General features: G+C 44.7%; 1 protein-coding gene across 1 annotated transcript; it reads right to left on the bottom strand.

The window, feature by feature from the left end:
* Nucleotides 1-4,022: 4,022 nt before the first annotated feature.
* APOLD1 (apolipoprotein L domain containing 1) lies at nucleotides 4,023-9,266 on the bottom strand. The gene is made up of 2 exons (XM_042815868.1): nucleotides 9,068-9,266; nucleotides 4,023-6,763 (listed from the first exon to the last, which is right to left on the bottom strand). The coding sequence occupies exon 2, from the start codon at nucleotides 6,752-6,754 to the stop codon at nucleotides 6,014-6,016; it is 741 nt and encodes a 246-aa protein (XP_042671802.1). The 5' UTR covers nucleotides 6,755-6,763; nucleotides 9,068-9,266; the 3' UTR covers nucleotides 4,023-6,013.
* Nucleotides 9,267-20,585: the final 11,319 nt, after the last annotated feature.

Genomic DNA, 20,585 nt, shown 5'->3' with positions numbered 1-20,585 from the left:
TAGGAGGCATTATTTTCAGAGCAGATCTCATAGTCTATGTTATATAGTTAATGTATGTAAGTAACAAAATGATTTTATTCTTCAGTATTTTTATTCAAAAAAAGAAAAGGGCACAAGAATCATAAAATTAGCAGGCTATTTGACTTTTTTTTTTTTTTTTGTCAAACTAGTGTATCTATCTGGTTCAATGGAAGTAGATGCAATTCTTAGTGAATTCTCAAGGTGTTCATCAGAGATTTTTGTGAAATTTTACTCTTATACTTCATCCTTTATAAGAATTGTTCACAAACGTATTTGGCACATACTACCAAATAGCAATGACATGAATAAGGCATGGATGTGAAGTGAGAGATGTTTTTCTCTAGTAAGAGAGGTCTTACAGTAAGTCTAGTAAAGAGATGCAATCAGATCTTACTTTAAGTGGACTGTCTGATTGCAACTCTGAACATTCCATTTGAAAATTCATAGGTAGTGTATTTATGTCATATGAAAATAGAACTGCAAATATACCTTTTTCTTTTCTTTCTTATTTACAGTCTATTCTCAAATTCCTTTAGCAAAGCAGAAAGCAGAGCTGTATGTTCGCAAGACTGTGTTTAGCCAATGTAAAAATATGCATAAAGTTTGGGCAGCCTGGTCTACTGGTTGGTGATTCTGCTCCTGTTAGGGGGGTTGAAACTAGATGATCTTTGAGGTCCTTTTCAATCCAGGCCATTCTACGATTCTATGATTCCAAGATTCTGTGATTCTATGATTTGCCACAAATTGAGTTAGTACTGTGCTGTGCCTTCCCTGAGTCCCAGTTTCAGCTCAAACAGTGCTGATCACATACAGATGTTTGGTCATTGCTGGCCACAGGTTGGACATGCCTGAGTTGTGTCATCAAAGAAAGGCACTAAGTTGATCAAGTTGATGCCCTTGATGAAGCCATGCTGGTTATCCTATATCACCTCTCTCTCTTCCATATGCTTAGCTTAGCTTCCAGGAGGATCTTCTCCATGACCTTCCCCTGCACTGAGGTGAGGCTAACAGGTGTGTAGTTCCCTAAGTTGTGCTTTCTACCCTTCTTAAAAATGGGTGTGACATTGCCTTCACAACTTCGAAGAGCTGGAAACAACAAAACACACTTATCTGGAGAAATAGAGCACAAAATGAGGGAATGAGAGTTGGGAATGGAAGCCAGCATTCCCCACCTCTTATGATAGGTGCTGTTGCTGACCAAACAGGGAACCTGTGAAAGGTGGAAATAATGATGAATTTAGTGGCCTTTGAGGAAAATATGTCATAACTGTCATTCCTGAGCTGCCTATTTTCCATCTGGTCTGAGTGTGGCCTCTCTGGTCTGTAGTCCCAACACTGAGTGCAGCGGGGCACCCTCACAACTAGGTGAATGTCCTTTGCTCTATGGAAAATGGATGTTAACATGTCAGAGAGCTTGGGCCTGGAAGAGACAGCAGAGCTGATGACAAAACAGAACTTGTGACAGCATTTGTGAACAGACCTCCATCTCTCTTGCCACTCGGGAAGCCAAACTGGGTGTGCCCACAATGAAAATGCTGACGTTCATGAGCATCTGTCACTGGATTCCTAGTGTGCGATTTCCTCTGCTCCCAGAACAATGAGGAAAGTTAGAGGAAATCCGAACAAACTCTCTGCATGACAGGGAAAGGAAAGGAAACCTGGAACAATTCACTGGGCAGCAGTGGAAATGAACTTGCTGCATCCCACTGTGCTCAGGAGCAGTGATTTAAAAGCAAACAAACAAACAAAAAAAGAAAACACTCAATGTAGACGCTAGCTATGACCACACAGCTAAAAAACTATAACAGTTTGAACCATGAGCTTGCTGTTCATCTTTAGTGCTAAAGGTTAGGCCTGGCCAGTACATAAGACGTGAGCCCTTTCTGTGAGATGCCTCAGGAAATGGAGTCAGGGATGTGACAGGAAGGTGCTCACTCTTTGTTGAGCTTGCTTCTCAGATAATACGGTAAGTGCTGATCTGGTGGGGGCAGGGGGATCACTTCACCATCTATTCTGATACATTTCAGTTTGGGTAATTCTATTTTGTTAGAAAATGTGCTTTGAATGAAAATTTCTGACTATCCTAAACTCTCAAGAAAATCCCTGTGTGTGATAAAAAATGTATCGCTTCTGAATGGTGATTCTCTTTTTGTGCTTCTCAAAACAGGGCACCGTAAGTTACACTGGACTTCAACATCTTCACTGCAGGGATTTCAGTCTTGGCCTTTGAACAAGCACATTCCTAACCCTACTGCATGTTAAAAGCTTATTCTTCTGTAGGAAGTGCAGTGTGGGCACATACATGCATGGGCAAATTTTAATTCAGATGTAATAGCAACTATTCCCTCTGTACTCAGCAGTAGTGAGGTCACATCTCAGGTATGGTGCTCGGTTTTGGGCCCATCACTACAAGAATGACTTTGAAGCCCTGAGTGTGACCAGAGAAGGGTAACAGAGCTGCAAGGGGTCTGGAGTGGCTGAGGGGACTGGGATTTTTCAGTTTGGAGATGAGGTGTTCAGGGGAGGCTTTATTGCTCCCTACAGTGACCAGAAAGGAGGATGAGGAGAGATGGGGGTCAGCTTCTTCTTCCAAGTAACAGAGAGAATGGCCTCAAGTTGCACCAGGGAAGGTTCAGGTTGTGTATTAGGAAAAATTTCTTCTCTGAAGGAGTGGTGGTGCATTGGAACAGACTGCCCAGGTAGCTTTGGGGTAACCATCTCTGGAGGTGTTCAAGAAACGTGTGGATGTGGCATTAAGGACATGATTATTTGGTATGGCGAGGCTGCACTGATGGTTGGACAGGATATTCTTAGTGCTCTTTTTCAACCTTAATGATTCTATGATTCTGTGATTCTATTTCATGAGTGATGCATGCTAACACAAGATGGACAATGTATGTAATAGATCACAGTTGATGATAAATAATTCAATCTACTCATCAGGATGCCTAGTGAGAGGCTATTGGCATATCCTCATACCCTGACTCTGTTCAGATTCCTTTGCTATAAATAACTTCTATTATGCTTTCATACTATGGGAGTTTGCATTAAAATGGTTATTGTATTATTGCTTCATCATTGGATCATTCTTCCCTGCAGCATTTTCAATAAAAGGAGAGTAAGAGTGTCAACAAGATAACTGCCAGCCCAGGCTAATGATCAACACACACACTTCTCCAAGCCCAGCTACTGAAGGAAGGGTTCAAGCAACATATCTGTGAATTTGAAGAGTAAATAACTACTGTGAAAAAGCTGCTTATGTAAGGCACTTCCCCTAGATGCTGCTTTTAATTCTATATTGAAATCAAGCCGTTAAGTGGAAAGGGAATGAGACCTGTCCAGCAAAGTATGGTACCTTAGGTTCTGTCACACTCTCACATCTGCACTGCACAACAACACATATCCTGACCTCAAGTGAAGGATTAACCTAGGAAAAAAACAGAACAGAAGCAGGATTTTTTGGTCGTGTAGCTGGAATGGAAGTAAAAGTGTCTCTCATTTGTCCTTAGCTGCTGAAACAGTGCAGGGCTGTGCTAAGCAAAGCAAACCAGCCCTCATGAAGCAATGAGCTATCCACTTCATATTCTTCATTCGGATCAGCTCATTCAGAGCTGTGTTGTTGTTTCTATGTTGTTCCCTGTATAGTGGTACACAGACAAAAGTGACATTGCCAGAAAATTGAGAAGGTAGGAGAAATAGTCTGTGATGAAAACATCTTTCTCGAAAGAATGGTGAAGTCATAACCATCCTTGTGGAGCTGGCTCATGAGATGTTGGAGCACTAAGAAAAATGTTGCACTAGGCCTGCCTTTGCATAGCATGCAGTTCACACCCCAAAACCACACATGTACTTGCATATATACACCTTGAGATGTTTGTGTGCCAGAGGCCAGCATGCACACCAGGATGTGCACTCACAAAGACACAAAGATATACACTCATACACAAATGATGACATCATTTTTTATTCTCCCTTTCTGAGCACACCCCTACCTGCTCATAGAGATTTCTTGGCTTCAGTGTCTGAAGCATGAAATTGAGTGGTTGAGGCAAGGGCAGAAATGTGATCACATGCAGGTGTGCAGAGAGACACTAACACAAAAGTACTTCGTATTCATTTAATTGAACTAGCAGTGTACTTTCCCCTTACAGCAAAGAAGCATGGGCATTAAAGGCAACTCAGTCACATTCTGAGGGACAAAAGTTTTTGTTTTACACATCAAAACACATGTTGAAGTTGTGAGAGGGAGAGACAGCTTGAGAAGGAGTTGAGCTTTGTGAGTCGGAGTATAGCCCTTCCCAAGAGTTTATTCGGTGTGATAGAATTACAAATCATCTTTTTCATCATTTTGATTCACAAACCCCAAGCAAAGTTCCCCTCACTATTTGGATTCTACTCGTGGGGGTGGAATTGTCCCTGCATTAAGTTCTCTGGTTGTCTCAAGCTAGATTTTGGGGGTTCTTCTTTCTATCTCTTCCAGGTACTGACATGATCTCCACCACCACAGCACCTGAGCACTTCAGAATATTTGTCCCAGAAACATCCTTGTGAGGTAGAGAAGTGCTACTGTTCCCATTTTTGCATGGAGAACTGAGGCACTGAGGTGCTGAAAATCACAAAGGACATCCTTAGCAGGACAGTCACTTGAAATTGAGTCCAAGTCATTCCTCCTGCTTCCTCAGTGCTCTGACCCCTGAATCATCCTCCTTTTCTTCACCTTTGTTGACTATTAGTACCAGTATATATATATTGCTGATGTGAAGCCTTCCCTGGGAAGCATTGCTAAGCATATGTGTAGCTCTGTGCGTGCTGCCTCCTCCCTCCCCAGACAACCGGTGTGGGTCTCACAGGCTGTTTGACTGCACAGAGAGCAGCACTACCACCTCTCAGGTGTGCTCTTCTCTCAGCCGGTCTCCAGCTCAGAGCATAACACCAGCATATTCTTCCCTCCATGCTCCAAGAGGTACACTGACTCTTCTCCCCAGAGAGTCTCCTGAGGCAGGCTCTGGTCCCAGGGTCATTGACCCACCTCCCTGTTTTGGTTTCTAAGATCTGTCAGTGATTAACCACAGTTCATCTGTCTTATAACTATCAGTATTCATCTTTCCCTTTCCTACAGAGACTTACCCTCACAGCCAAGAACTTGTAACTTGCTCTCACTTGCCACAGACTTGCTTTGCCTCTAAGAACAGCTGCACTCCCTTGGAGCAGAGACCTCTTTTTAAAAGGAAAACAAAATACTTAAATAAAATATCAAAACTTTAAAATACAATATCAAAACTTTAAAAACATCTCACGTAAATAAATAGAACACAAACATCACAGTTCTTATCCTGGAGAGGTTACTTTATAAAGAATAACAGTTTCTGGCTCTTCTGCTTCACCCTGGAATGACTGAGCCATCCACACAGTCTGTCATATCTGGGGCTGCTCCTTTCAACAGCCTTCCCAGATGTACCTTTGGAAATAGGGCTGTACTCTACCGGAAGTTGGTGGCTGCTGGCTCTTTGAGGGTATCACAGCCCCTTCAGCATTCACAGATTCATGAGTTATCCACAGACCAGGGTCTGTCAGCCCCAAGACTGCAGGGATTTCATCACTCTGCTGACCTACTTCTTTCTGCTACATGAGGAAGCAGAGTCATGGAGATGGATGAGGAAACATGGAATTGAGGAATGGCCACCTACCCCTGTGTTCTGGCTCTGGGATCTGCTGCCATGTACCCAGCAGTCCTCGTGTTCATCATGACATCTACCCTGAGCCAGGGGGCTGCTGTGAGGCAGTGGGGTGTATCTGTGTGTGTGTGTGTGTATGTGTAACTCTGTCTTGATATCAGGGAGAGGTTTGTGTTCAAATATAAATAAGGCACAAGAGATGTGTGCATCTATGTGGATGAGCACCACCAATATTACAACAGCATCAGGTTGCAGTGCTAATGGTGACAATTACGTAGTGTTTTCAAGCCTGGTTTCATTACAGGGCAATTGCTGTTTCAACTGGATGGTCTTGGGGTCTCAGCGGTGGTTCTAGCACCCAAGTTGAGTTTCCTCATTTGTGGGGAAAGCTCTGTCCTGGACTCAAGGAGTTCACAGACTTCGTCCATTGCTCTGGTGCAGATCTCGAGGTTGGCAGCCAGCTTCTGGATTTTGGCCTTCAGCATGGCCTGGCTCACTTTTGTGACCTCTTTTGTATATTCTGGAACAAGGAAGCTGTGGGAGCCACAGAAGACCATGAAGCAGACAGAGTTATACAGGGAGATGGATGCTCTCTTCTCTGACTGGAGAAGCTTGGGGTCCCCTGGGCCTTGCACACGGCGGAGGAATTCCAGGCAGCTGAGGATTTCCCTCATCTGTTTCCGACAAGTCATTGCAATTTCCTGCACCTTCTTCACCTCCCGGGAATTGCAGAGCACGGCAGAGAGATCGGAGGTGATGCTGACAGCTCCTCCAGCAGTGGCTAAGCCCAAACCCACTGCCGATGCCAGGAGGGAGGCTCCCAGTGTAGCTGGGCTTAGAGACAATCCCACGATGGCCGTGACTGCTCCCACGGCTGTCAGTGAGCTCCCACTGATGTTGGCAATCAGGGATCTTTTGCGAAGCTTGTTGATTTTGCGAGCTGCCTTGTGAAGGTGAGCAATCTGACCTCGCAGCCTCCGTCGCTGATCCAGCAGCGCTCTGTGGAAGTGGTGCGTGGGGTCTGGCGCCTGGGGACGGGCAGCACCGTTCCTCTCCATGGCCTCTGCCTAGAAAAAGATGTGTTGGGATTTATATAAAAAGCACAAGACTTGCTCAACCTTGACCTCCATCCCAAGGATGGCATCCAGCCAATTTTCTCTCTTCGCTCTACTGCTTGGAAGGTTTGCTGTCTGCACGCATGCACATGCTCACGTACACATGCGCACACACACACACGTACACACACATATGCTTAGTTACTCTATTCTGACTTTGGAGTTTTTTTGTCATCCTTGGGGACATTAAAATATCTATATAGGAGTTGAACTCGATGATCCTTATGGATCCCTTCCAACTCGGGTCATTCTACGATTCTATGGTCTTAAGGGCTGTGGTCAGGGCTACTGGTGTTCTTCTGTGAAAACATGAAATGTTTCTTCCAATCCAGGGGACATAAATTCCATTAAGGTTAAGTCACTCAGCACCCAGTGCAGTAATGCTGCCAGAGCTATATGGTGGTGTCCTCCCAATGGGATTCAGAGGTTTTATAATATTCAAGAGCATATTTCACAGGAAAGTCCAGACTTTGAGGAGATAAAAACCACCGATCCTAGGTTGCTATTTAGGGGTCCTTTCCCACTAAAGGAGGACAGAGGGAAGCTGCTGAGGGGAGTCAAGGTCTAGTTTTTCCATCTACAAGCTGAAAATGCCTCAGACGGCAATTGTGAACATCCTTCCTCTCTTTATGCTTAAATAACTCAAGGACCTGCACCACTTCTTTCTTATTGTAACCTGGCGTCAGGATCCAAACAAAGATGGGAATCATTGTTTTGCAGTACTAAGTCTAGCCTATGGGTGTGAATCCACAGTGGTGGGAGGCCCATGAACCATGTGTTAAGAGGTCCATGGACTATGTTTAAGAACTCCATGAAGGGCACAACAGAATAGCAAGCCCCTTTTCTGTGTACACACTTCTGGGGGACTACTGGGGAGAACAGTGCTGGCTATGGTAATGTCTGCCTTCTAGATGGTGAATCCTCAGGGTTTCAGAGCTGTGTGATCTCTCTTATCTGTATGTACTTTTTCATCACGGTGGAAGGAAATGTTCCAATGAGCATTTTCAAATTGCTCTAAGGTTACAAAGTGCTTTATAAAGGAAGACAGCATCCTTATTCCTGTTTTACCTGGATGGCAACTGAGGCATAAGAAGCAAGAGAAGGGACGCAGCATCACCAGCTTTCTGATGACAGCAGTGCTCGTGCTCTCCACACCACTGCACCATATACAAGGCTGCATTGCCTCTGTGTTTAACAAGATGTAGCCATGGATCTAAGAAGCTGGTCACATTCCATATTGCCCTCATAACCACAATAAGACTCCATAGTAGAAAGATTTTGTCCCAGGCCCAGATAAGTGTAAATATTAATTACTGCAGACGTGTTTTCTAATTCCTCATTACTATATGAACCAGAGTGGCCTGATCCCTCACACTGGGAACACTGTATGGTTTAGTTCCTCAGGGCTTTCATTCTGCAGACTCCTTGTCTTCCAGAAGAAAAAAGCCATCTACCATTAAGAGTCTTTCCACCCTAAAGAGTGTAAATAAATAATTCTTGCTGTCATTCTTCTTTTCTGCTTTTACTAATCCATTTCAGACAGAATCCTTTAGGGCTTCCTCTGCCCATAATCAGAACAATCATTCCAGTTTCTCTCAGGCCTTTCTCATCACTGGGCTATTTGAGCCATTCAGTACAGTGTGCTTTTCTTAGCTGGAGGCTGTGTCCTCTTATTTTTTACTCTGTACTCAGAAATTGAGCCGAAGGCACAAGGACTAAAACTAAGCCTAATAGGTACTGGTGTCAAAATGAGCAATGAGCAATCATCAATGACTTAGCAACAGATTATTAAATATATTGATTCCTTCTTAACATCTTGTTCTGCAGATTTTCTTGTGGACAAGAGTCTCTGGTAATGCCAGCAGCCATCTCACTGCACAATTAGTAGAACAGTCATTTAATATATAAATAACATCAACCTTACAGTGATGCGTGTCTTTTGAGTGCACAGATTTATGCCAGCAAAAAGGAAGACAAAGCCATCTCCTGCTCTTAGAGAAAAATCCCCCAACAATAGCTTTTTAATTAAATTACTATCAATAGTAAATAACAAATTCTATTTGTTAATAAATAGTAATTAATTACTATTTAAGTTAGTAAATTAATTAATTACTATTTAAGTCAGTAAATTATTAAATAGTAAGAAATAGTTTTTTAAAACATTATGAAATAATGTATACATTAGTCCCAATCTGTAACTAAACTCTAAATGCTTTCCTAATGCAGTACTCAGGCAGATTCAAAAGAGAAACTTACCTTTAGTTTCTGGCTGACCTCCCCACAGACAAATTTTGGTCTGTTTCTGGAGGAGACCAATTTATAGCTCCCGTGGACCAATTGCTGCAGTGGGAATGCTTTGCCTCATACTGGGAGTTTGCCATTTCCTGCTCTCCCTTGTGCAGAAGGATGTGACACACTGGAAAGTGACCTGCGGGACAGCAAGCACACATCATGCTCAGGAAACGATCCCTGCGAATGAACATTGTGTGTTCGCTTTTCCTGAAGTCTAGGGGAAAAAAAAAAAAAAAAATTAAATCTCAGCCTATTCCTGGCTCTGAGCTAGTGCAGTCATTCCCTCCAGGGAGCAGTTGCCTTTCCTTTCCCTGAAATAGCAACTGACTTTACTCTGCGCTCGAGCCACCAATTACTTGACGACTGAAACTTCTCCCCTCCCATATCTAGAGCATTAACCAGCCAGCTTCTTCATTCAAGGCCAGTGTACTTTCAAAATCCTGGCTTTTTGGGACAACCATGCTTGCAATTGGCTGCAAAGCAGCAGTGCTGCTTGCAAGCTGGAGCAGAGCTCCAGCCCATAAAAGGAAAGCAGCTCCATCGCAAATCAAAGAATCATAGAATTGTAGAATTTTTTGAGTTTAAAGAATCACTGAGTCCAACTCCTGGCTCCATACAGGATCACACAAAAATGAGATCCAATGCCTGAGAGCATTGTCCAGACGATTCTTGAGCTCTGGAAACTTGGGGCCATGCCCATCACCCTGGGCAGCCTGTTCCATGCCTACCACCCTTTGGTGAAGAACTTTTTCCTAATATCCAACCTGACCCTCCCCTGACACAGCTCTATGCTGTTCCCTTGGGCTCTGAGTCAAGATGTTTGCTCTGGATTTCCATTCTTACCCCTTCTGAGTAGACAAAGCCATGCACAGACCTTCAAAAGGGATGATCTTCTGGTGGTTTTGCCATTTCTTAACCGTGGGCACTGTTCTTTCCCTAAGGTGCCTGCCCAGCAGTTGATGACCAGAAGGAAAGGTCACTCGGATCCCCTCCTCTGCTGCCTGCTCTTGCCTGACAGGTGTGCCTACAAAAGGATGTGGCCTGGATAAAGTGGTCAGAGTGATGGGGATAGAGTGACACTCCTGCTCACTGAAGAGGAACTGCGAGCTGCACAGACACTTGACTGCTGAAGCTGACCTAAAGAAGAGAGGACTGTGGAGCTGCAGGCAGAGAGAGAATGCTGAGGCTGTTCATTTTTGTGTGAGCTTAGTTTTGGACCATCTTAAAATGACTGTGAAACAGTATGGCAAGCGTTTTATCAGAGTGGACTTACATGACATTGAGCACTAACTGAAAAAACTGATAGCATTGAAGAGCTACTTCAACCTGCCACAGACTTGGAAAGAGAAAGCATTGTTTTGAAGGTTCTTAAATAAGCAATCTTTGTCAGTTACACTTTGTACAGATTACATGTTAACAGGAAGGTGAATTTTGACACCAAGGGAAATTGTGCTTCAGCCTTTCCCTTTGTTTCAGCAAACACGTGCTTGAATTGCAGCCCATCAGCTTTGGCGAGGGTTTGCAGCTGACAGATGTGGTATTTCTTTTGTACAAGGAGAACACTTCTCCATAACCCATCCCAATAACAAGATGCATATCCAGAAAATACTTTCCACAAAGAGTTACAGATAATAATCATAGAATGATAGAACAGTTTGAGTTGGAAGAGACTTTTAAACACCGCCTGGTCCAGCTCCCTTGCAGTGAGCAGGGACACCTACAGCTCAATCAGGATGCTCAAAGCCCTCTTGCCTGACCTTGGATGTCTCCTGGGACAAGACATCCATCACCTCTCTGGTCTAACCTGTTCCAGTGCCTCATCACCCTCATCTTCCTTATACCCAGCCTAAATCTCCCCTCTTTTAGCTTGAAATCATTTCTTCTTGTCCTGTCACAGCAGTCCATGCTGTGAAGTCTATCCCCTTCTTTCTTACAGTCCCCCTTTAGATACTGAAAGACTGCTAAAATGTCAACTTGATTTTTAAAAATAAATGTTCATTAGAAAAATAAGCATTATTTCCTAGGGAGCATACTGCAGCGTGCTGTGGTCTGTCTTTGTCCCTGCTCACACACTCACAAGCATCCCTTTGGTGTAAGTAATGCTTTTTTCTCCCACTGATAGTACGGTGACCTCCCCAGCCAGGAGGGGAGACCATCTGGGAGAAGGATCAGAGAGGAGCATCTTCCCTGAGTCCCTCCTAGGTAGTAAAAGGCTTTCATCACCGTTATCCCAGCTGTCCAGATGTGAGGACATCTGCTGAGTCACCAGAAAAGTCCCGGGGCTGTGAGTGAATCTCAGCTACCATGGACCTCAAGACTGGTGGGACCCTCACTGAGCAGTGCTGTCTGCTGTATGTTTTCATCCAAATCCCTCTGCTGTTGCAGTCCCCTCATTCTTGACCCATGAGGACCTGGGGCTGGAGGGAGAAAGAGGTACAGCTGGTGTATCACAAATGTCCTAGCCAAAAATGGTCCCTCTGCTCCACCCTTTCCCCATCTAGCCACATCCTCTCAAAATGGGCAGAAGCCAGACCCATGCAAAATCTGCCCTGAATGCATTTTGTGGGAGCAGATGACAATCAAGGGGAAGGAAGGATGTTTAATTGCTTGTGCTTTCTTCCTTCCAGTGAGTTTTGGCAGAAGAGACCGATCTTTCTGCTCTCATTCTCTCCAGCAGGAGGGATGTAGGGCAGAAGTGTTTATTTTGAAGCTGTTTGGAGCAACTGCAGCATGACATTTGAAGATAGAGTTTCAAAGATACACTTCCTTTATTAATACAGTTAGCACTTCTCCCAGGCTCCTGGTTCAGATGCATTCTGTGCACTCTGCTGCCCAATGTCTCTGAAACAGTTTAAAGAGAGAATGAAGGTGGTCAGCAGCTCTTGACTCAGGTGGGTTTGTCCTGTTTCCTAACATCTCCTGATCAGAACATGGAAGGGAGGAAAGGAAATCTGAGAGAGAATATACTTCCGCGCATCTGCAGATACACCCAAAAACATGAGCAGAAGCCATAAAGATGGGGCGAGATCAAATGACCTCTTGGTGTGCAAACGTGCAGTTTTAAAAAACGCTTACTAAAGATGGCATCATCCCAAGAAGCAAAAAAGCTCAGAGGATGAGGAGAAATTTATTCACAGAGCAGTGCTACAGTGGCACAGGCTGCTCAGGGAGGAGGTAGAGTCACCATCCCTGAAGGTGTTCCTGAACCATGTGGATGTGGCACTGAGGGATGTGGTTAGTGGGCATGGTGGGGATGGGCTGGAGGTTGGACTAGGTGATTGTAACAGTTCTGTGATTCCGTGAGTCTCTCTACTAGTGTTTGATCGCAGCATTTTGAGCAACCAAATAGTGCCTCTTGCTACTTGCTTGGAGAAGCCAGTTGGGTCATCCAGACTCATAAGACAACCTCATGAACCTCACTCAAGTCAATTCAGAGAAAAGAGTGGAAATTATCTTCTTCCTTACTTTAAAGAAAGATGCTGATGTGGTAGGCTCTTTAGAAACCTTAACCCAGCAGAAAGAAACTCAAAGGAACAACTGGGTGTATTAATTTTTCACAGGTGGATGGAGATGGCTGCTGATTGATCATGCTGGGGAGGCAATGGCAGAGATGCCACTAACATAGAAAGGCTTGAAAAGGCACTGATAACAGCAGAGTGAGCTGAGGGTAAGGAAACATCATTCAAAAAGCTGCAGGTGTGTCTGCACTAAAAAGTATAATATAAACTCTAGTGGATAAAATATAACTGAGCCATCCCACAAGGGATCAGATGAGTCACTAGTTAAAAAATCAAAGCTATTACTAAATCCTCCATCTGTCGCAGCAGCAAAAGCCCTGTCTAAGAGCCTGTCAGGTCACAGGGCTGCAGCTGTGGCTATGCCAGCCACACCAGTGGAGCTGTAACAAGGCTCAGCATAACCTCCTGGATAAATACAGCTTTTTTAATCAAATAGGCATAGTTTCAGCATTTGAAGGCAGGTCCTGCCATGTAAACATAGTGGAGGTTTTTTTTTTTGATGGGGTCATCCAGTATGTGGAGAAGTGTGACCTGGTCATTGTGATTTGCTTGAGTTTCCAAGGCCTTTTTACAAAGCCTCTCTGAAAAGATCTTAAAACTCAGCAAGAAGATAAAAGGGAAAATCAAGCATGGATAAATACGAGATCAAAGACTGGGGAAAAAAAAAAAAAAAAAAAAGCATAGGACTTTAAATAGGAAAAGGTCAATGTTGAAGCCTGCAGGAGTCTGCACTAGGATCTGAGCTACAGAACACAGCTACTAAATGACTTGAAAAAAAGAGGTGAACAGTGAGACGATGGGCTCTGCAGACAATACAGCTAGCTAAAATGCTGGTACAGTTGTATATTTAGAGAAGGTTTTCTATCAGTGAATTACCAGCAGACATGCAATGTGAACCTGAGGCCTCATTCAAGCTGAGAATCTGGGAATAACACAAGAAGTATCAGAGCTGCATTTAGGAGGGCAGAGTCACTGTTTCACCCTTTGCTACTGCTGGGAGTAAGGATGCTTTTGCTCAGAGCATCTCCACCTCCAAAAGCCTGGATCTGCACACTCTGACGATGCAATATATGGAGGAGGTATTAGGAAAGGTTTCCTTCTGTAACTCCTAAACATCACTCATGCAAGTACTGCTGCAACATCTGTGCTGAGCTCAGTGTTAGGAGGGGAGGTGTATCCAGCTGTTGGGATGTCCTTTACATCCACTTTCTGGCTCTCCTGTGCCTTGCCAGTTGCTGACCCTTGCAACCCTCTATCCCTGCTTTGAGGAGGGCTGATGAGAATTAAGAACGCTTGCAAATGACTTCATTTGCATAGCAGCCAGATGTTGGCAATCCCTGAGGTGACTACAGCAACGGTATCCTACTAGACAATGGAACCAAGGGCTGTGCGGGCTGTGCTGGTTTCTGTGCAGGTTTCTTCAGGTTAGAGATGAGATGCAGGAACAAGTCTGGCAGCAGGATCACAAAGCCGTGCAGGAAAGTGCACACTGGAGTGTTTTTAGTTAACAATCCAGTGCTGCAGCCCAGACCTGTTTTGTCTCTCGTGATGTTCTTCCCGCTGCAATGAGACAGCCCAGCCCTGCTCCCAGCCACAGAACCATGCTGGGAAGCAGCAGTATGAGGGTGGCACCTTCCTATTTAGCAAGTTCCTCCCTTCCTAAACGGACTTGTAACCACTCGCTTTAATGATCAATCGAAATTTATATTTGATTTTATTAATTGCTCCATCTTCTTCGTCTTTAGAGACCAAATGCTGCTAGCTACACTGGAAAATCTTGTTTGTTTGTTTAACGGGTGCAGATTGCTGTGTAGAAGTAATAATTGGGATAGTTGGATAGATGGATGTATATTTATGATAACAAGGTCCAAGAAAGGAAAAATCCAGCTTGCTTCCTACATCCCATGTAGGCTGGTATGGTGGGAAGTTTGGGAAATGCAACAGATTGTGGATAAAATAAATGCAGCTTGTCTGTGATCTGTGCTTCATGTTAGGTGCAGAGAACTCCAGCTGAAGGTGGCTGTTAGCAGTGCTTTAGGCCAGATGTGCAAGAAGGATGTGCTACAGGCCACAGCAATGCACACTGAGCATCCTGCCACCAAATGTATGTACCTCTGGGAGCAGATACTGAATTTGACAAAGCTGCCTTGGAGACTGCTTGTGGATTCTGCCTTTAAGAACAAAACAAATTCTTGATACTTACGTCAGATTTTAATCCAAATCCATGAGGCTAAGCTTATAAACACTGACATCTCTTGGAGTGTTCTTGGGCTCATTTCTAAGCTGGTTTTATTTCATACTTCTGGCACGTCTGAGACTGAGTGACTGTTCAGATCAGGTGGCAGCATTTTGTACTGAATGTTAGAGCTCTAGTAAAACTTTTTCACATCTGATGCAGCTCTGCAGGCTGGAAGAAGGGGAACTGGGCAGGGAAGATGGACATGGCCTCTTGTCATACACCCTTGCTTGAATGGGGAACTGGATCAAAGCTCAGAAAGCAAGTATTTTGCTCCCCTTTGTGCTTCTTTAGAGAGGTGTCAGAAGATGAGCATCCTTATTCTGTAATGAGGCTGAAGGAAGAAGTATTGCACCTGAAGCACTATTTTTTCTTCAGCAGTTCCGTAGTAAGTTGTTCACATGCTAAGTTGTTATGAAGTAGCCCAACAAAAAAAAACAACCAACGGTCACTTTCTCCAAAATCTCCTCCATGGTAAGGGACTTTTTCTCTCTAGCACAGTAGGCTGTAAGGAGGTGTTAGCAATCAGGCTACCTACTTCTCACTGCCTTTCATATTTCAGGAAGCATATGGAGGCTGATGCATTTCCTGATGTACATTCAAAAATAACATCAGTTTGAATCCAGGACCTCTGGTACCAACCCGAAGCTGCAGGCAGCTGATACTTTCTGGCTGTTCTGCAGCAATATTTAATGAAAACTCAATTTTAGAGTTTTAGAGTCACCTTAGCATAAACCCTTCTGATTCACAAGGAAACAAATTGCTAAATGGGTAGGTGATGAATGTAGGTGACCAATATTTTTAGTGAGTGCTTCCTGAAGCTGCCCTGTGACCCAGCACAGCTTTAGTAGCACTGATCAGGCTTTCATTTTAAATTTCTTTTCTCTGGGCTCAGTCACAATAGGAGGTTGAAGCTTTGCCATTTCTAAGTGTGTTTCATGCTGATTTTCGGAGGCTTGATGTGAGGAGCATTGATTTGGTCTTTGAGGCCACAGTGTTTTTTTCTTTACATATATTGGTGAAGAAGAGGTACCAGTAGACCAATGGGAATCTCTGGAACAAAATTTTTCTTTTTTTTTTTTTCACTGCATACAGCAGCTGTCACAAGAATTTCTCATTTCAATATATACCAGGAAGAAAGAGGGAAAGAACTGGGGTTGGAACTAGATAGCATTTAAGGTCCCCTCCAACCTAAGCCATTCTATAAATGTTGCTCACTGGTAATTTTTAAAAACTCTTGGAAATTGACCACCAGTGGAAAACTACAGTGGTGTCCAGTGGAAAAGGAACAAGAAAGACAAATGGATTCAGGGTCTGAGCTCTGTACATAGCACACCTTGCATATGCTCAAGATGAAGGTGATGAAAGAACCTGCTAGAAGTATCCACCCTCCTTCAACCATTCTCCAAATACGTCTCCTTGCCCAGCCCCTGTGATGTCAGCAGTTATTTTTACACTGAACTCAGGGCAGCACTTCAGCTGCTGGACATGGGTGCCAATCCACTCATTTCCTTTGCAGGTTCTGCATCCCAGTGGCCACCTGGAAAAGTGCAGGGAACATCATCAGCACAGGGAGAGGAGGGGGATGTTCATCTCAGCAGCCAGGCACACACTGCTGTGGCCTTTCTGCTCTGGACAGGCTGGGAAGGAAAGCCCAGGATGAAGCAGCCACAAGTGTGATACTGGCAGCCTTAGTGAGCAAATGGCTGTTTCTACTGGCCCCCTTAGGGCTTTGTGACTTGCTTGTGGATATGAAAAGACTTAGGTCACTGGTACCAGCTGCCCAGAGGAGGCTGGAGGATCTCCTTCCCTGGAGATACTCAAAAACCCATCTGGATATGATCCTGTGCACCCTGCCCTGGGTGTCCCTGCTTGAGTGGAGTTTGGGGTAGAGAGACCCAGAGCTGCTGCCAACCTCAACCATCCTGTGTGTCTGTGAGGTGTTACCTCATGCCCTGATCCACCCCCACCTGCGGACTCACATCCCCATTTGACCTGTGTGTGTACAGGAGGGAGCTGAACTTTCTAACAAACTGGAAATGAAAATAAGCAAACTGATTCATTGGATTTTTTTTAAATGTTGTTGTATTATTTGTTTTATTTTATTTATTTTGCTGTTAAATTAAATGAATCATCTCTGAACTGTTTTCCTACTCTCAGGAAATGGTGAGAGTTCACATGTTGACTCAACAGGAGGAGGGTGGAAAATCTGAGCCAAACAAAAGTTGGAGGATCAAAATAATTTAATTTCTAAGAAGTGTGGACAAGTGACTCTCAGTTCTCCCACCCCTAAAGCAGATGTGGCATCTGCTTATTTGGAAGGTGTAGAAACAAGAAGTGTGCTTAAACATGAATGGCAGGTGAAAAACTTAAAAGAAAGGGGAGAAGAGAAGCAAACAAATTCAAGAAGAATTACCCTGGGTATGTGCAGAAATGCATGAATAGTGAATCTCTATAAAGTGGTCTCTCTAGGACCAGTGATGTCAGTGGTGGTGGTCTCTATGCTTTATCACCTAGCACAAGGTTAAGTAACATAAAAGAGACAAGAAAAGAAATGGAAAATTGCCCTTATCTTGCAATTCTTCTCTATCTTGCAGGCTTGAATTTGGTTTGAATTGCAATATGTTTTCTTTAAAGTTAGTAGGCATATGTTATTGGTTATAACAATCTATATCAGACTGGCTGGAAGTGCTCCGAATGGGCTTTTGGATCTTGCTCTGCAGCCTGAGCTGCCTCACAGTGATTGTACTAACAAAGCTCAGAAGTGCTCAGAAACAAACATACAACAGCTCTGGCATTTATATTATTTCTTGATGGTCACCTCATCTAACCTGAGGCAGTAGAGCTTGCTGTAACTGTGATGGCAAATGGTTAAGAGGAGGGAGGGAGGGAGAATCTCTCCAGCAAGTATGCTCTCTATCTGCTCTTTTTTTGTGCCTGCATTGCAGGGAAATGTGTACTGCTTATGCATATCCTAATTAAGACTGAATATGACTACAGTGATAAACTCTGGTGCATAACTTCCAGCTTCTCTGCTGCTAATCACACACAGGGAAGAGCTGTACATGGGGCAGGAGGGCAAGTCACTGTCCTTGTGCTTTCACTACCGCTATTGAATGAAGTAGTGCTGCATTCACCTTGTCTTGAATGCTTTGGTCTTCTTTGGCACTTACACATTTTCCCTCCTAACATCATGGCTTTGCTGCTTGCTTGTGCAGAGAATATATTGCCTTCCAAACAGTAAAAGGGGAATCACGGAGTAAACACATAATCAGAAAAAATCAAGCAAGCAGAAGCTCTTAAAATGATTACAAAAATTGTTTTGAGTTGAGAAATAGCCTTTTTTGATGGATATAAACTGATGGAGGTCAATGGCTTCAAAAGTGGAGTGAGGATCGCAGCAATGTGCTGCAGTGCTGCTCTGGCACATGCTGAGAGGCTCTTCCCCTGAAGATGGTGGGTACTGTAGTTATCACCGCTATGTACGTTTTAGGCACACACTGTATTCCATCAGATTGTGTGTGTGGAAGATTTTTAACACCCAGAGGAAAGCAGTCTCAAGAAGATCAAGTTACAGATTGGAGAAAAATCTTCTATTGTGCTGCATTATTGCTCTTGCAAAACAGGAGTTGCAGAGAATGAAGGAAACTGATTTACTGTGGGGTAGAAAGGCTTCTGCCTCAACCCGAGCACTGGAACCACAATATGAGAAGAGTTAGTGAATGTAAAGAGGTTAATCTTGCGGAATCTGTAACAAGGTTAGTTTTCAGAGGGCACAGGGTTTCATGTGATGGAGCAGAATTCATCCACCTGGATTCGGGGAGCTTTATGAGACACTACCAATTTCACTGTTCAGTTTTCTATGTCCCCTATTGCCACATGAAGTATATCTGGCTTATGGTTATGTTGCCACTGTAAATTCCCTGGGGAATATCGCTCTATGAGCCACCCTGCTTCTAGTGCTGCTTGAAAGGCCAACGTCCAGATCTGCTGGATTTTCCATCTCAGCCACCCTCCCTGCCTGAGGGACAACTCTCAGCTGGGAAACTTCAGTGATGAGGAAGGGTCAGAGAGAAAGCAGAAGTCAGAGAGACAAAGATTTCTATTCACCTTCCCTATGGTGGAATGGCAGAAGGGAGTGTGTTGTTATTATTTTTTTCCCAGTCACATATCTTTCATGTTGCTGAAACAATGGAGCTGAGCATCTGGTCAGCATCATGCAAGAACGATTTGTACACATTAGGCAGAAATGCAGCAATATGATGGATAAGAGCTGTGAAAGGGCAAACTTCAAGATAAATGAATGAGGAAATCCTGTCAAGTACTGAAATACGTACAAAGTGTTAGCTGACAGGGAAGTGTGCACGCTTTGATCCAAACAGCTTTGGATCACTGCATGCTGCAGCCAAAGGTTCTGTGTACATAGACTGCTCTGACTTTGACTGCAACTGCTGAGTGAGCAGTGGGTAAAGACGGAGAGTTTTCTTCCTATTCTGGCATCATAATATGCATGAAGTGGCATTGTCACATCTCCTGCAGATGCACTCTGTCCATTATTTCCAAGTTACTGAATCACACCAACATATTGTACATAAATAGCACTGCATGTTTTAGTTATGTGGCCTGTTTCGGTGTGCCAGAGGTTTCCATGCATCTCAATCACTTGACACAAACGTTTTCCCATTTGGTCTTCATGTCCCTGTTCAGCCATTATCATTAAAGAGCCCTGTACCACGTTAACAGCAGCGAAGGGTTACAGAGAAAGCCTCCCATTTGGAGGCGCATAAGCTGTACATCGTCTCCTATGTCACACAGACACGCTTGGAATTGTAGCTTGGGAAGTTTGGGGAGAAATATCCCCAACGGAGCTTTTCGCAGTGGCGGAAGACTGCAGAGGGATGGACAGCGCGCAGACACCGCAGCCGGCAGCTGTGCTACCTTGGCAGATTTGGAGCCGTGTGGTTCGGAACAGCGAGGCCCTGGCTGCCCGCTTCCCACTCAGGGGGAAAGAAGACCCTCTGGAGATTGAAGCCGACTTTGCTGTTTCGCGCTAGCATTAAAGGACAACATATAATTTACAAAGAAAAACAAAACTTTCTCTCTCGGAAGGACCGCTCGGTTGCAGGACACGGGATTTATCGTCATCTTTCCGCCCGAACGCAACTCTTTCTAGAACAAGACAACCGCAGGTGAAAATAGACCCCTCCACGCTCCCTCAGATGTAGAGAAAGAACGATTTCGTGACAAACAAAGTAGAAAAAACACACTTTATTCTCCCCGAAGAAACACAAGCTGAGCGGTCGAGCGCCGAGCAGCAGCGGAGCGGGGCGGGGCGGCGTGCACCAATCAGCGCCCGCTGCGCTGCTATAAATGGGAGCGCTGCGGCCTCCGCCTCTAGTGCTACCCGCACCGCTGTCATGGCTGAGACCGCTCCTGCTGCAGCGCCCGCCGCCTCCCTGGCCCCCGCCGCCAAGGCTGCCGCCAAGAAGCCGAAGAAGGCGGCGGGCGGCGGCAAAGCTCGCAAGCCCGCGGGCCCCAGCGTCACCGAGCTGATCACCAAGGCCGTGTCCGCCTCCAAGGAGCGCAAGGGGCTCTCCCTCGCCGCGCTCAAGAAGGCGCTGGCCGCCGGCGGCTACGATGTGGAGAAGAACAACAGCCGCATCAAGCTGGGGCTCAGGAGCCTCGTCAGCAAGGGCACCCTGGTGCAGACCAAGGGCACCGGCGCCTC

Source organism: Centrocercus urophasianus, unplaced genomic scaffold (assembly GCF_019232065.1).
Source record: "Centrocercus urophasianus isolate 14NV4802_14NV808 unplaced genomic scaffold, USGS_Curo_1.0 seq_15, whole genome shotgun sequence".
NCBI classification, from domain to species: domain Eukaryota; kingdom Metazoa; phylum Chordata; class Aves; order Galliformes; family Phasianidae; genus Centrocercus; species Centrocercus urophasianus.
This window is presented reverse-complemented; position numbering and strand designations above follow the sequence as displayed.